This window comes from Moschus berezovskii, chromosome 14 (genome assembly GCF_049115385.1).
Source record: "Moschus berezovskii isolate FMDL1 chromosome 14, NW_MosBer_1.0, whole genome shotgun sequence".
NCBI lineage: Eukaryota > Metazoa > Chordata > Mammalia > Artiodactyla > Moschidae > Moschus > Moschus berezovskii.
The window spans coordinates 41,683,543-41,696,955 of NC_142473.1; the positions used below are offsets into that span (position 1 = coordinate 41,683,543).

At 46.0% G+C, this 13,413-nt stretch overlaps 1 protein-coding gene across 1 annotated transcript in view; it reads right to left on the bottom strand.

Annotated features, from left to right (window-relative positions):
* Positions 1-214: 214 nt before the first annotated feature.
* INSC (INSC spindle orientation adaptor protein) overlaps positions 215-13,413 on the bottom strand; it is a 134,588-nt gene continuing 121,389 nt past the window's right edge. The window contains exons 10-13 of the mRNA XM_055422509.2: positions 11,568-11,634; positions 8,608-8,763; positions 7,050-7,126; positions 215-788 (exon numbers count right to left, since the gene is read on the bottom strand). Coding sequence (XP_055278484.2) covers positions 660-788; positions 7,050-7,126; positions 8,608-8,763; positions 11,568-11,634 — 429 coding nt within the window. The 3' untranslated portion in view covers positions 215-659. The remainder of the gene's footprint in view (positions 789-7,049; positions 7,127-8,607; positions 8,764-11,567; positions 11,635-13,413) is intronic.

Below are 13,413 nucleotides of genomic sequence, written 5' to 3' on the forward strand. Positions count from 1 at the left end.
AAATCTTCTGCTTTCTCACTAAATCACTCAGAACTTGACCCATTTACACAACTATGAAGACAATATAAGCTTCTATGCAGTTTTAATAGTTGAGAAAGTTTTTGTGGCATGAAACTTTGGGGAGCAAGAATTTAGTCTGAGACATAATACAATCAGAAAATTCAAGAAACATTTTACATGATTATATTTATTAAGAATAAAACTAGAATTTCCTTCCAGTATAGTCTGTCCAACTATGAAATTCATTTACAATATTTTAGAAAGAACAAATCTAACTTAAAAAAAAAAAACTGCTGGACAGCCAAAATACTCTGGTTCTCAAATTTCTTAAAAAAGGATGCAAGATTACATATTGAGAGTAGAGAAAGCAAGAGGAAGTGAAATCACCCATGACAATCTGTCATATTAGCCATTATGCATTTCAACATCTGCAACTAAAAGGTCACAGAAGTCAAAAAAATTTTTAAAAAGACTCCCAAAGACCACAGACTGCCTGATGATGTTGCCAGAACATTTAGCCCTCTGTTCATTTCACATAAAAAATAAATTAAGTATAAATAAGGAGGTGAAGGGCTGGTGTATAATCAGGTACGTTCACAAAAATGTACTCAGATAGGGTCTTGAGAATGATGCTGAATGTCTTTTGTCTCCCACACTTGCTACACAAAACTCTCCTCCATGTTGCTGCAGAGTAAGAAAGAGTCCACAAGCCGGGGCTGTACCAGCTGCTGGAAGTCTGAGTCCTGGAGGCCTTCAGGACAGACACTGGCCAGTCTACGCAGAGCAGCCTAATGAGAAAACAGAAGAGGTCACACTGGGTCTGCTCAGGTTCATGTAGGCCTGCGCCTTCCCTGAGAGATGCATTTCAGTATGTGGCTCATTTATCAGCCAATTTGAGCTCATCATCACCTTGACACCTTAGTGGGCTGGTCCTTTTGGTCACCTAGTCACCATAGCAACCTTATGACACAGTCACCTTGCTTCATTGGTACCTTGATCAAGAGGGTGGATGTCTTTTGAAAGTTTTCATGGTCTTGATGATCTTGCCACCTTGGTTTTTCGCTGATCTTAGGAAACTGATTGTTTTAAAGATTTGTCATTTTAAGGGTTTGGTCAATTTAGCGACATATTTAAGCTCAAGATTTGTTTATCATAGAGACTAGAACTGCCAGAAGCATTAGTGGAATATATTCTCACTTCCAGGTCCCTAGAGGGACATTAGAACAACAAGGACTATTCATTCATCCATGAATTCAGCAAGGTTCTAAAGTATTTGGAATGGAGAGGAGGGAAGAGAGAAAAGAAACAATGTCATAAAGTTGAAGGAGATGGAAATTCTGCCACCAAGATGGGGATGAACAGGAAAAAGAGGTGCAAGCAGAGTGAAACCAGGTCCCCATATACTGAGTGTTGCGCTCTTCCCTGAGTATGCCATCCTATTTTATATCCATGTGCCCTTACTCAGATTTTCCTCTTGACATGAAGCCCCTTTCCACTCTTTTCTAGCCAGCAGGTGTATTCATCCTGCAAGGCCTGGCCCACTGTCACCTTCTCTGTGAAGCCTTCCCTGATTCCTTGAAGCAGAGAAAATCCCTCCCTCCTCTGTCTACTTTGACCTTCTCACACTCAACTGCAATTATTATTTAGGTATTTATCTCCCACACCAGACTCTTAGCTCCTCAAAAACAGAGACTGTTGTATTTTTTGCTCTACCTACAGCAGGTAGAACAAGGCTTGCCACAGGACTCAATAAATGTTTTCTGGGGAAAAAATGAACAAATATTAAACTGAGTTTTACTGCTAGAGCAACCTTTAAACTATAAATGTATGCTGTGTACCTACCCAGACCTCTTTGCTGGTTAGCTGAAGCCATGCACACTAAATGTTCAATGAATATTAATTCTTTCCCTCTTCTCAAACCTAAATACAGCAGGGATCAAGATGGGAGTTTAAGGATGCCCTTCCCTTGGAAAACAGAGAGGAGACTATTTGGAATGGCAGAGAAGCAAAGGAGGAGGAATGCAAACTCTTACTGAGTATCTACATGGTATTGCATTTAATCCCCATAGGATACAGCAAGGTAAGTATCATGATCTCCAATTTAGAAATGAGACTAAGAGAGGGAAACTGGCCTTCCCAAGACCACACAGCAGTCCAACTCCAGGGCCGTCAGACCTAAACACAGGCAGGATGCTGCAAGCCCCAAACACTAGCTTATACTGAGTACAGAGCAAATATGTAGCTCATTACCTAGACATGAGAGGTAACCTAGTGCTGAGAAATCTCCAAGTTGCTGTAAAGAGAGGATGGCTTGTCTATTGGACTAACAGGCATTGCCATATCCCAGCTGGATCAAGGATAAGGGCCATGCATCTCTGATCACGAGCAGAGTCTTAGCCACTGGTGGCAGGAGGGAGATCCCAGGAGACTGTCTCTAACTAGTGTGTCCTGCCTCTCCTGGGTATGACGTCCCCAAGGGATAAAGGCTGAACTCTACCCTTTCTGATTCCTCTTGGCTGCAACTGGGAGAAATAACCCCACTGCCTTCAAGGTGTCACTGTAAAAAATGGAATCAAGGATCTTCCACAGATCCAAGAATATGAGGCCATCAATGTATTTTACATTATCAAGGGTAAAAATAAAGCAAAAGGAAGACAAAGAAATAGAAAATAGACCCATGAAAAGAAAAATTGAGGTAGAAGGAGGAAATTACGCACAGAGAAAAAGGGCATCAGGAAAACAGAACAAGAAGGAACTGTAAAAAGAGAGACATAGATGAACTTGGAAAAGAAAAGAGAGTAAACATGAAAAGGGGACGGAGAGAGAAAGAGATGGAGTCAGAGAAAAAAAGAGCACCCCCTGGGAACAAGAGGATAATAGGTGGGAGGAGGTGAGGAGGGATCGAGACAGGGGAGAGGACTGGGGGGTAAAAAGAATGGAGGCAGCGGAGGAGAGAGAAACTTCCCTAAGGCAGGAGGCAACCTTTAGAGGGAGAGAACAGCAAAACACAAGAGAGAATTAGAAACAGACCCAAAAAACCACAAAGGCAAACAGACATCCTCCACTCCCCAGGGTCCTCAGAAAGTGTGCAGGACATGAACCCCAATGACCCCAGAGCACCCCCTCCTCAGGGTCCAGGAGCTCAAAGGACTCCTCCCCCTCTGAAGCCTTTCCTTGGCCTCTCCTTTCCTCAGAGGGTTGTTAATAGCCAATATTCCCAGGACCTCATTCCCAGACAGTCTGAAAACAGCCAAGTCTTAAACAAGCCCTACAGCCCTCTGACAGCCGCTTCATTAAGGAAAAATCAATTCTGTTTGCAAGAGGCAGTCTGTGCGGCTGCTTTTCCAGACGTGGGAGATGATAAGTGAGGTGTCCTCCCTTCACCTGAAGAGCACCTCTGAAACTGGGAAGAAGGCTTAGGGAGGGCCAAGAGAGGTACCCCCAACTCCATCCATCAGGCCAGGCTCCAAGTGGCCCCCAGCTCACCAGCCAGGCGTCATAGAGCCCCATCTGGGGGTCAAATCGTGAACACCCTCCAGCACTGGGGACTGGGGGTGGGCAGACAAGTCCATTGCTTCCTCAGCCGGTCAAGAAACAGTCACCAAACCTAAGGTTCTATGGAAACACAAGAGCTGGGAAAGAACCCCAGCCCTGAGAAGCTTCTAGGGTAGAGGGTGAGAAGTACAGACCCCCTCCCATGAGCCAAGGTAGCGTGACTGGGCCATTAGGCATAAGGGGAGAAAGCATGGCTGGAAACAAGAAGGTCTGGGCAAAAAGTCAAGACCTTCAGCATCAGGCAGGCCTCTGTTGGAATTCCAAGGGCCTCCCCTCATAGCATGTAGAACACAGGATAACACAGCCTGCCTTCTACTGGGGAAAACAAAATCCAAGCAGGCAGGTCCAGGTACACACTGTGTACTCCCTGTATTTCAGCCTCATTTTTGGAGGATTTTGATCCGAGCCTTGAAGGAAGTGTAGGCAGAGCTGTAGAGAGGGCATCTGCCTGGGACAAGGGACAAAGCTCAGTGTCAGGGTGGTTCAGGGCACTCAGACCTGAGCTGGAAAGGGCCTGGAGGCAGTGGGAGGTCTTCAGAGGTCAGAGCCCGGCTACAAAGGGCTGAGCACATAGACAGTAAGCCATAAGGAAGGGGGCCCCAGGGAAGGGCTGCTCGTGGAAAGGTCATGATTGTAAACGGTCATGAGGAAAATCAGGCCAGCAGCCACATTAAGGATGGATTCAGGAGGAAGGGCCTCTATTCAGCATCCAAAAACCTGTCCACAAGGGAGAAATTTAATCCCTTTTCCACCGGAAAGTCCTTCAAGTGATGGAAAATAAGAGGCCAAGCCCGTCTGTGCGCTCTTTTTCAACCTAATGATAAAGATGGAAAATGAGTCATAATAAGCCCCCATGTCTGAATGAAGCTTTATAACCGCTCGACGTTTCTTTAGGGCCTATTCAGTGTCAGGCAGTTGCTGGCCGCCCAAGTTGTGAAGATGCAGTAGTTGACTATGTATTTGCAGGTATTAACTCTCTCCATGTATTCAGCAGACCAGACAGAATTACGGTCTGTGGGGGAAAAATGCCTGTGAAAAATACTATATCTTTACATTCACTGCCCTCCAATTGAATGAAATAGCCTTTAAAAGGACAAAAAAACTTTGTCAAGCTGTGACTGCAGTGACAAATCGAGAAGTCTCAGCAGTAACTGTCACTTGTTCACCAACAGGAATCACAGGGCTTTCGTAACTGAGCAGGACCCTGGGTCAGGAAGATCCAGAAGCAGAAGGAATGAACCCAGTCCAGTATTCCTGCCTGAAGAATTCCATGGACAGAAGACCCTGGTGGGCTAGAGTCCATGAAATCACAAAGAGTCGGGCATGACTGAGCAACTAACACTCTCATTTCAGGGCCCTGTGGAGCCTTTGTGGAACAGCACACCTCTCCCACCATATCTTCTACCTGCCTCTTGTCCGTAGGAAGACTTTAGTCTCCCAGGCTTCCCCGAGTTCCAAAGAGTACATTTAATCAGAGAAGAGAGAAATGCAGAAAGAAAAGGCAAATAGTCGAGCAAGACAAAATAATGATAGTTAAGCCATTAAACAAAGTCAAAAGCCTTTAGTTTCTCCTCAGCGGATGTGTATAATATTCTGAGCCATGTCCTTTGATCTGTTTTACAGATACTGAAACCCCCACCAGGTGGAAGAAGTTAACTCTATGCTGCCCACGTAGACTCTCAACCAGTTGAAATAAGAAGGATGATGCTGCTAACTCCAGATCACCTAACCACCAACCAATCAGGAGAATGTCCATGAGTTGATCACACACACCCCACAAACCTCCTCCCTTATCCTGTCTTGAAAAAACTTCCCCTGAAAGCCTTTGGGGAGTTTGAGCCTTTTAAGCACTGGTTACCTGACCTCCTTACTTGGCACCTGCAAAAACACTGCACTTTCTTTCTCCACAACCCAGTGTCAGTGGAATGGCTTTACTGCCCATGGGCATATGGACCCAAGTTTGGTTCAGTAACAATTTCACATCCCATTACAGTTTTTGGAGGTGCTTTCAAAATTATTTATGCTCATTGCTAGTCAAGACTCCATGCGTCCAACTCCAACATCCATGAGTTGGTTGGATGGCATCACCAACTCGATGGACATGAGTCTGAGCAAGTTCCGGGAGTTGGTGATGAACAAGGAAGTCTGGTGTGCTGCAGTCTATGGGGTCGCAAAGAGTTGTACACAACTGAGTGACTGAATAGAACTGCTATTACTATGTCACCTGTTTAAATAGTCTAATAATTATTTTAATATGATTGCTTTCCTTTTTAATTCTATATATTTTACTTTATGCATTATAAAAACTAATACTGAGAAGGGGTCCATACGCTTCACCAGCTTCCTCACAGCACAGAAGAGATGAAGGTTGTTCTATATATACCAAAATAAAAGCCCCATCAGAGCTGAGATTTTTCTCTTTTTTCCCCCACATCTGTCATCCCCAAGATGCCTAGGAGAATACATGGCCCATATAATCACTCAGCAAATACTTATTGAATAAAATTTACAGCACTTAGTGGCCTACCCAATGTTATACAGCTCATTAATGGCAAAATCAAGACAGGTGTGTCTGACTAAAATGCCTGCTATTCCTACCACCACACGCTGCCTAATAGGAGCTCCCAGAAATGGGATGGGATCAGTTTGAAAAAAAAAAGGATGGGGTGAGGAGGGGCTTTATTGTGAAACAGCTTGAAGAACCTCTAGGTCTGTCCCTTCTCCTACACAGTCTTTGAGGGCCAATGAAAGATCTTGCACCCCCTTCTAGAAGTTAAAGGGGTTTTACAATGGGCTTCCCTGCTCCTGGATGTTTCCAGCTGCTCTGCTTTAGGATTCGATGCAGCCTAGCAGGGAGGAGTACAGAGACAAGGCATCTGTTCCCCATCTGGTGCTGTTGGTGCTTTCATGGTGGACCCAAGCATCAAGAAGTTGGGTAGGGACTTCTCAGGATGTGCTAGCTTGGTTGGGTGAAGATCCTGGGGACAAGCCAAATAATACTTTGTCCTGCCCTGTCCTGCTCCACAAAGAAGAAGGGAGCTACAAAGCTGGAAGAGCACCAGTCGAGGGGCTCTACCTGAGGAGAAAAGGAGGCTTTCTTACAGTGTCCTCTTTGGAACAGGCAGAAGACATCAGACCCTAGCAACCATATGCTGCAAGCATCATCAGCACCACCCAGCATCCTGCCAGCCCCCGCTCTGGTCATGACCTGCTATTAGATCCCCCAGAACCTCAAAGGTTCATAGCTACTAAACATGTATAATGGAGGTTCTCCAGGCCTCTGCCTTTTACCTATATGGCCTTGCATAATTTTCCTCACAATCTTACGAACTTAGTGAAACAAGTATTATTCTTGCTACCATTTTAAAGAGGAAAGTGGAAACCCAAAATAAGTTGCCTGTACCCAAGTCAACCATGACATAGCCTGATCCCCTGGTCCCTGGTCTGCAACCCCAAAGCCCAGGAAGGAAGAGGCGGGGAAACTGGGATCTCACCAGGCAGGCCACAAGCACGGCGTCACTGCTGTTCCTCTCCGAGGGCGAGCGGCAGAGTTCAATGAGGCGAGACATACCTGCAAGAGACATGGGGAGACCCTCACACCTGGGTCAGGATGGGTGTGGCCAGGCCTGACCCAAAGGTGTTCCAGTCTCTTACCACAGCCCTCTGCATGGAGCCGCGTAGAGGCAGATGGCCGCCAATCAATAGGGAAGGGGGATAAACCCCTCTGAGGAGTCTGTGGGGGAGCTTTCTGCTCCCTCGGGTGTAAATGAACCTTGGTCAGGCACAGAGTTAGCTGCAGCATCAAAACCTTTTCCCTGAGCATCAGAACACTGACCAGGATGGAGCTCATCCACAGTGCAGAGGGACAAGCCACAGGAGATACTACAGGTCCTTCTAAGAAAGAATTTCCCACGCACGTACTTTATCAGAGCTAAACTCAATGTTTACATCTTAGTAACTTTTTCTTCCCCAATTGCCCATTTGAGTCAGAAAATATATTGTGGCTAAAATTAAAGAAGACTGCAGATTGAGTAGGCCAATATTTCCTAAGCCTTTACAGAGGAAAGTAAAATAAATGACCTTGTTTTTCAATACAAAATGACTTCTCTCAAACTCTAAAAACAACAGGGAAAAATTCATAACATAGTAATAAAAAGTGTGCAGACAGATTCTTGATGTTTGTTCTCCATAAAGTCATTATGGAGCCAGGACTCTATGCTGCCCCAGGACCACCTCTTGCTGTCCTCCAGTGCCTGGATGGTCAGGAACACTGCCATCTCCTGCCTCTACCTGGGGCACTCCTTCTTAGCCTTCACACCAGAATAACTCCTCAAACTACAGCTAAGGATTCATTTCCGTGTTAAAATATTATTTGCCCCATCCAGGTAAATGTAGACTACTTCCTCTGTGTGCCAATCATGCCATCGACATCCTTTGAGCATTACTTGATGCTATTCAAGGGCAAACTTTTCTTTCCATATCTGTTACCTGCATTAGACTGTCAGCCACTGTCATCAGGTTGCAGTTATAAGCAGTGTTTTATGCCCAGCACTCAGAACAGAGCCCAGCATAGAGTGGGTGCTCTGGAAACACTTGTTGGGTAAATAAATGATGGACTAACCGAATGAAGGAATGAATGAGGGATTTAATGAGTGAGTTATGAATGAGATAATGGTGGATAAATGAAGTAATAAATGAATGACCAAAAGGATGAATTTATGAGTAAATGAATGGGCGGCTCAGTAAATAAGAGTAGGTGAATACTGAATGAATGAAATGAGTGGGAGAATGAAGAATGAGGTCCTCATTAACAGGAAGCCCATAAGTCAGTCACCCTCCGGCCAACTTAAACCTCTCTAGACTCCTCCTCTCTCCAGCTTCCGCCCCAGGGGAAAGGAAGGTCACTTGGTACACCCTGGGGCCCCACACCAGCATTTCCCAGCACAGCCAGCCCTGCTCTGAGTCATCCATCGCCACCACCAATGTGAAAGCAGGACTGCTCCCAGCCCGGACCACCCCTCCACCACCCCTGCCCCGGCCAGCACCACTCACAGCTCAGCCGCACGGCCTCCCGTGCCACATCCGGGTCTCGGCTGAGACGGGCCAGGGTCACTGCAGCCTTCTGCTGGACTCTCTCGCAGGCCGCCACCTCGGCAGGGGTCCCAGATCTTGGCTTCTCAGACAGCATGCCCATGATAAGTTGGACCCCTGAGTGGAAAGCGAGGAACAGTTGGTAGCTACCTGAGCAGGGCCAGCTGGATGGAGTTGCAGGCTCAAGCCAAGGCTGTTGGGGTGACTCATGGGTCTCAACCACAGAAGGAACCTGCAGAAGGCCACTCCTGCTCCATCTGTCCTAGGGGTGTCTCTGCTTCCACATACCAAGGCACTATACCTGGGAGGGACCTTTGGAGGACATCCTTTGAAATTTTTTTTAATGCTATTTGAGTGAGCTCCGGGAGTTGGTGATGGACAGGGAGGCCTGACATGCTGTGATTCATGGGGTCACAAAGAGTCGGGCACAACTGAGCAACGACTGAACTGAACTGAACTGAATGCTATCACTGAGCTTTTACTACATCCCTGATGCTGTGCTAAATACACAGTAAATGCATGATCCCTAAAACCTCCTAACAGCCTCAGAGACTAAGTACTATTTATTATAATTCCCTTTGAGGCCCAAAGAAAGGCAAAGTATGTTGCCCAGGGTCACTCAGTAAGTAGCTAGGGATGAGAACTCAGATAACTGGTTACCTTCCATCACTGCTTCACTTCTGATGCTGGTTGCATCTGAGACAGGTCCAGGGGTAATGGGTCTCCCTGGTGGGAGATGACCTACCCCTAGGCTGGAAAATCACTAGATCAAATGTCTTAGAGGGGTTTCATGACTAGAAGAGGGTGGAGTAATTGGACTGAGATGTTTAGGCTTCAGTTTGGTCAGCTGAGAACTTCTCCACCTTCCCCTGAAACCAGAGCTGTGGTCTGATTGTCCTGGGCATATACTGTGACCTGTGGTGACATAAACGGGGGCACTAAGATGACAACTTCAGGAAGGGCCACACAATTAAGAAATTTTACAGACACCTCATGGTCAGGGTTCCCATTAAGAAGCCATTTTCCAAACCCTAACCCTAACCCAGCTTTGTACCTGGAACCTGACAAAAAAAACAGTTTCTCTTATACTAGCGGGTGAGCACTGTGGGGACAAGGATGTTTGTCCATTTCCTGAATGGGTGTTCTCCTAAGTGTCAGAAAAGGGCTCAGCTCAAAGGTTTGTGAATGAATATCAAATGAATGAATGTGGATGTATTCATGTGAGAAGTCTTACAATTGTACAAAACACAAAGTTTCCTTTAAATATATATAAATCTTATCTAGAGAAAGATAAAATGCAATGAAATTGGGGCTGCCAACAAAAATCCAGAATGTATTTTCTAAGTTCTAGCCAGGCTCAGTGCCACAGAGTCGCCCAAGAGTTGAGGGGTGTTACAGCTTAGAGAGCAGGTCCCAAAGCCATGTTGCCTCCCCAACATTCTCTCCAGTTCAGCCTCAGCCCCTGAGGGAGAAGCAAAATTAGCTGGAAGGACACCACTGATATCACTGGACTGATAAAAATGAGCTTGGACTGCCCTGGCCCGCCTCCCAGTGTAAGGGTGACCGGTGGTCACAGTTTCTGACCTTCCAGCAAGGCCCATTAATCCACCAACATTCACACACAAGTCAGGGCAGGAGAGACAAAATCACCAGGCTTCAGGACAAGGCATGCCAGAGTCTCAAGTATCTTGACTGGAGGATTGCCTTTCACAGCACAAGGCTTGCTCTCTCCAGACCAAGGAGTTCTACAGTCTTCCAGGGGTCCCTGGCTGAATTACCACCACTGCTGAACCCTCAAACTCTGCCCCACTTTTGTAAATTGTTCCTTCATCAAACTCTCTTCACTTAAACCTTATGAGACGACCACTGTTTCCTCAAAGAGCAGATACACGTAGCGCAGAGCTCATTCTGTGCCTGACACTCTTCTAACAAGCTTTATATTAATCCTCACATCATCCCCGTGAGGTGGATATTACTATTGTTTCATTTTGCAGATGGAAGAATGGAGGTCACAAAACTAGTAACAGAGCCATGCAATGTGGCCAAAAAAATGTTTCTCATTATTAGCCCAATCACATAAAATTAACACAAAAAGATATTTTTTCAATAGAGTAAGGGAGATGGGGAATGTATACATGTATTAAAACAGCAAGGCAACCTGGGAGAAGGGGGCTTAATAGGAGCAGAGGCAGCTGTCCAGGCTCCCAGCTCACTCCTCCTCATTAGCATCTCTTGGTTTCCAACCGGTTGCTAATTGCTCCCTTATTTCTCAGTCACAGGAAGCCCTCTCCACTCCTTTCCCAGCTGCAAGGCAGCCAGCTGACCTGCTTTCCAGTAGAGACCACTTAGATCAGCTCCTGGGCACCTCACCTGGACATGGTGACACTCTCAGCGCGAGGTGGGAGCAAAGGAACAAGAGGAAACGGATGCTCTCAGGTGGGGCATCCAGGGATCCATCTGCCCTGACCCCACCCCCCACCTGTCAGCTTTCTCCTGTGGCCAAACCCAGTATGCTGAGAATAATTTAAAGTTGGAATGCATCCTTTATGGGCATAGGTTTTTACTTTTGGATCCTAATGAAGTCTCTCTCTTCTCCTCACCACCCTAATTAAAATAGCAGCTGCCATGCCTCTACCTTGGCTTTACCTTATCTTCTTCCCTGCTTTGTTTCCTGCACCTGACATTCCCTATCTTTTGTTCCATGTCTGCCTCCCACTAGATCAAAGTGCTATGGAAGCAAGCAAACATTTACCTATTGGCCCATTGCCCACATAAGCACATATTCACGTGCCCTTGCAAATGTGGAGACCCATGTGGACAAGTTTACATACCCACACAGAGGCCTCCACACAAACACAAAGGCACAGGGTCCCACAGAGCCACATAACCCATATAACATGCACGCCACTGAAAAGACATACCGTTCTCCTGAATAATGTCAGAGGCACACTGCTCTAGGACAGACATGTTTGCCAAGATGGTCACAATCTGGAAAAGAGAATTGAGAAGCTAAGAAAATGGGAACACCTGAGCCAAAAGGTACTCTGTACAGGTAGGTGTGTCAGGGGCTACAAAGCTTTCCTTTAGCCCATGACTCCTTACAGTCTACCTGGCCCATCCTTTCATGGTATTTTCTTCCATCTTCACAGGCTTCTGGCACTTAGATGTATTTCCCTAGTGACTGATGCCCATTCATCAGCATCTGGCCCTGGGACGGCCCTCAGGGGCTCCAGGACACCACTGGAGAGAACAGAATCACCTGAATGAAGATGGAGCCTCACCTTTCAGCAGGGTCCCTTTGAACCCAGCCCCTGGAATGCAGACAGAATTGGCAGGTTCCTGGCTAGCCCCTGTCTTGGATTGTGTTCTCTCCACCCCAGATTCTTGCCCTGATACTGCTGCTGCTGCTGCTAAATCGCTCCAGTCTAAGCCCCACCTATTTTCAACCTGAAATGAATGGAGATTAAGGTTAAGATAGAGATCATGACAAGGAAACTAAAGGCAGCATTGCACCATAAACTGCAGGTATTGTATGGAATCTGATGAGGATTCATGCTCTGCTACACTTTACAAGCCTGCAGACTACAAAGCCTTGCTTGTCAGTCATGGCTGAAGGACTCTGCCTGTAGGAAAGGAATGCTGACGCCAGGTAAACACTGAGCCTTGGTTACAACTGGGCTGAGCAGCCAACAGCCCACCCCAACCCTACCCCCTGGCATAGTTAAGGTTGCACAGAGAACTCACGACACAAAACTGAATTAAGGGATGGGCCATTAAGGGACTTCCTGCAGAGCCCAAACTGTAGAGGGTGCCAAACACCACCGGAATATGTTGGAAATGGGGCACCTGTTAATCCAGATGCAACTCATGACACTGAGCCTAACATTAAATTTAGCAAAATGAAAATCCACCCACTTCCATGGATGTGGACAACACTCTCAAGTAGTAATTAAAATATATCATAAAATAACACTTTTCCTTGGTGGAAGCCTATTTCTCTGCAAAGCCTGTCACACAGTATAACTAGAGGCCGTGCCCTATCTCTGAGGCAGCAGCTGACAGTCTCCTGACATAGTTCAGGCAGCTTAAATTCTGAAACAGGATAATGCATAGTAACGTGGTGTTGACTAACAAAGAGTATTATACTAATAATTGATAATCTAGATAATACTCTTTGTTAGTCAACACCACGTTACTATGCATTATCCTGTTTCAGAATTTAAGCTGCCTGAACTATGTCAGGAGACTGTCAGCTGCTGCCTCAGAGATTAGAGTATTATCTAGATTATCAATATTGGCATATTACTCTGAATAATAAATTCAGATAACAAATCTCTTAAACAGGAAGGGAAAAGTAACATGGTAAAGATCAGATGGAAAATGATGATAGAACCAAGATTTGGAATAGGCTTGACCATGCCACATTGATAGAGTATCTATCTTCTCCATTCCCCACTAAACACATTTTAGAAAGGGACATGTCTTCTTAGGCTGTCATACCAGCCATCCCAGCTTGCACCCGGCCAGGGGCCTGGGTGGGTAAACATGATGGGGAGGGTAGTCAGGCGAGGGACAGGACAGACACCATAACCTTCATCCTGAAGGTCACTCTGCACCACAAGGTATTTCATGAGCGGAGTGACAAACTCCTATTTGCATTTTCGAAAGATAATAGGACTAAAGAAGTGTTTGTCTTTGGAAGCACTTTTTTCCCACCCTTTCAGGATTATGAGTGTTTGTGGGCTAAGTGAAAGAGGTAGAAGAAAA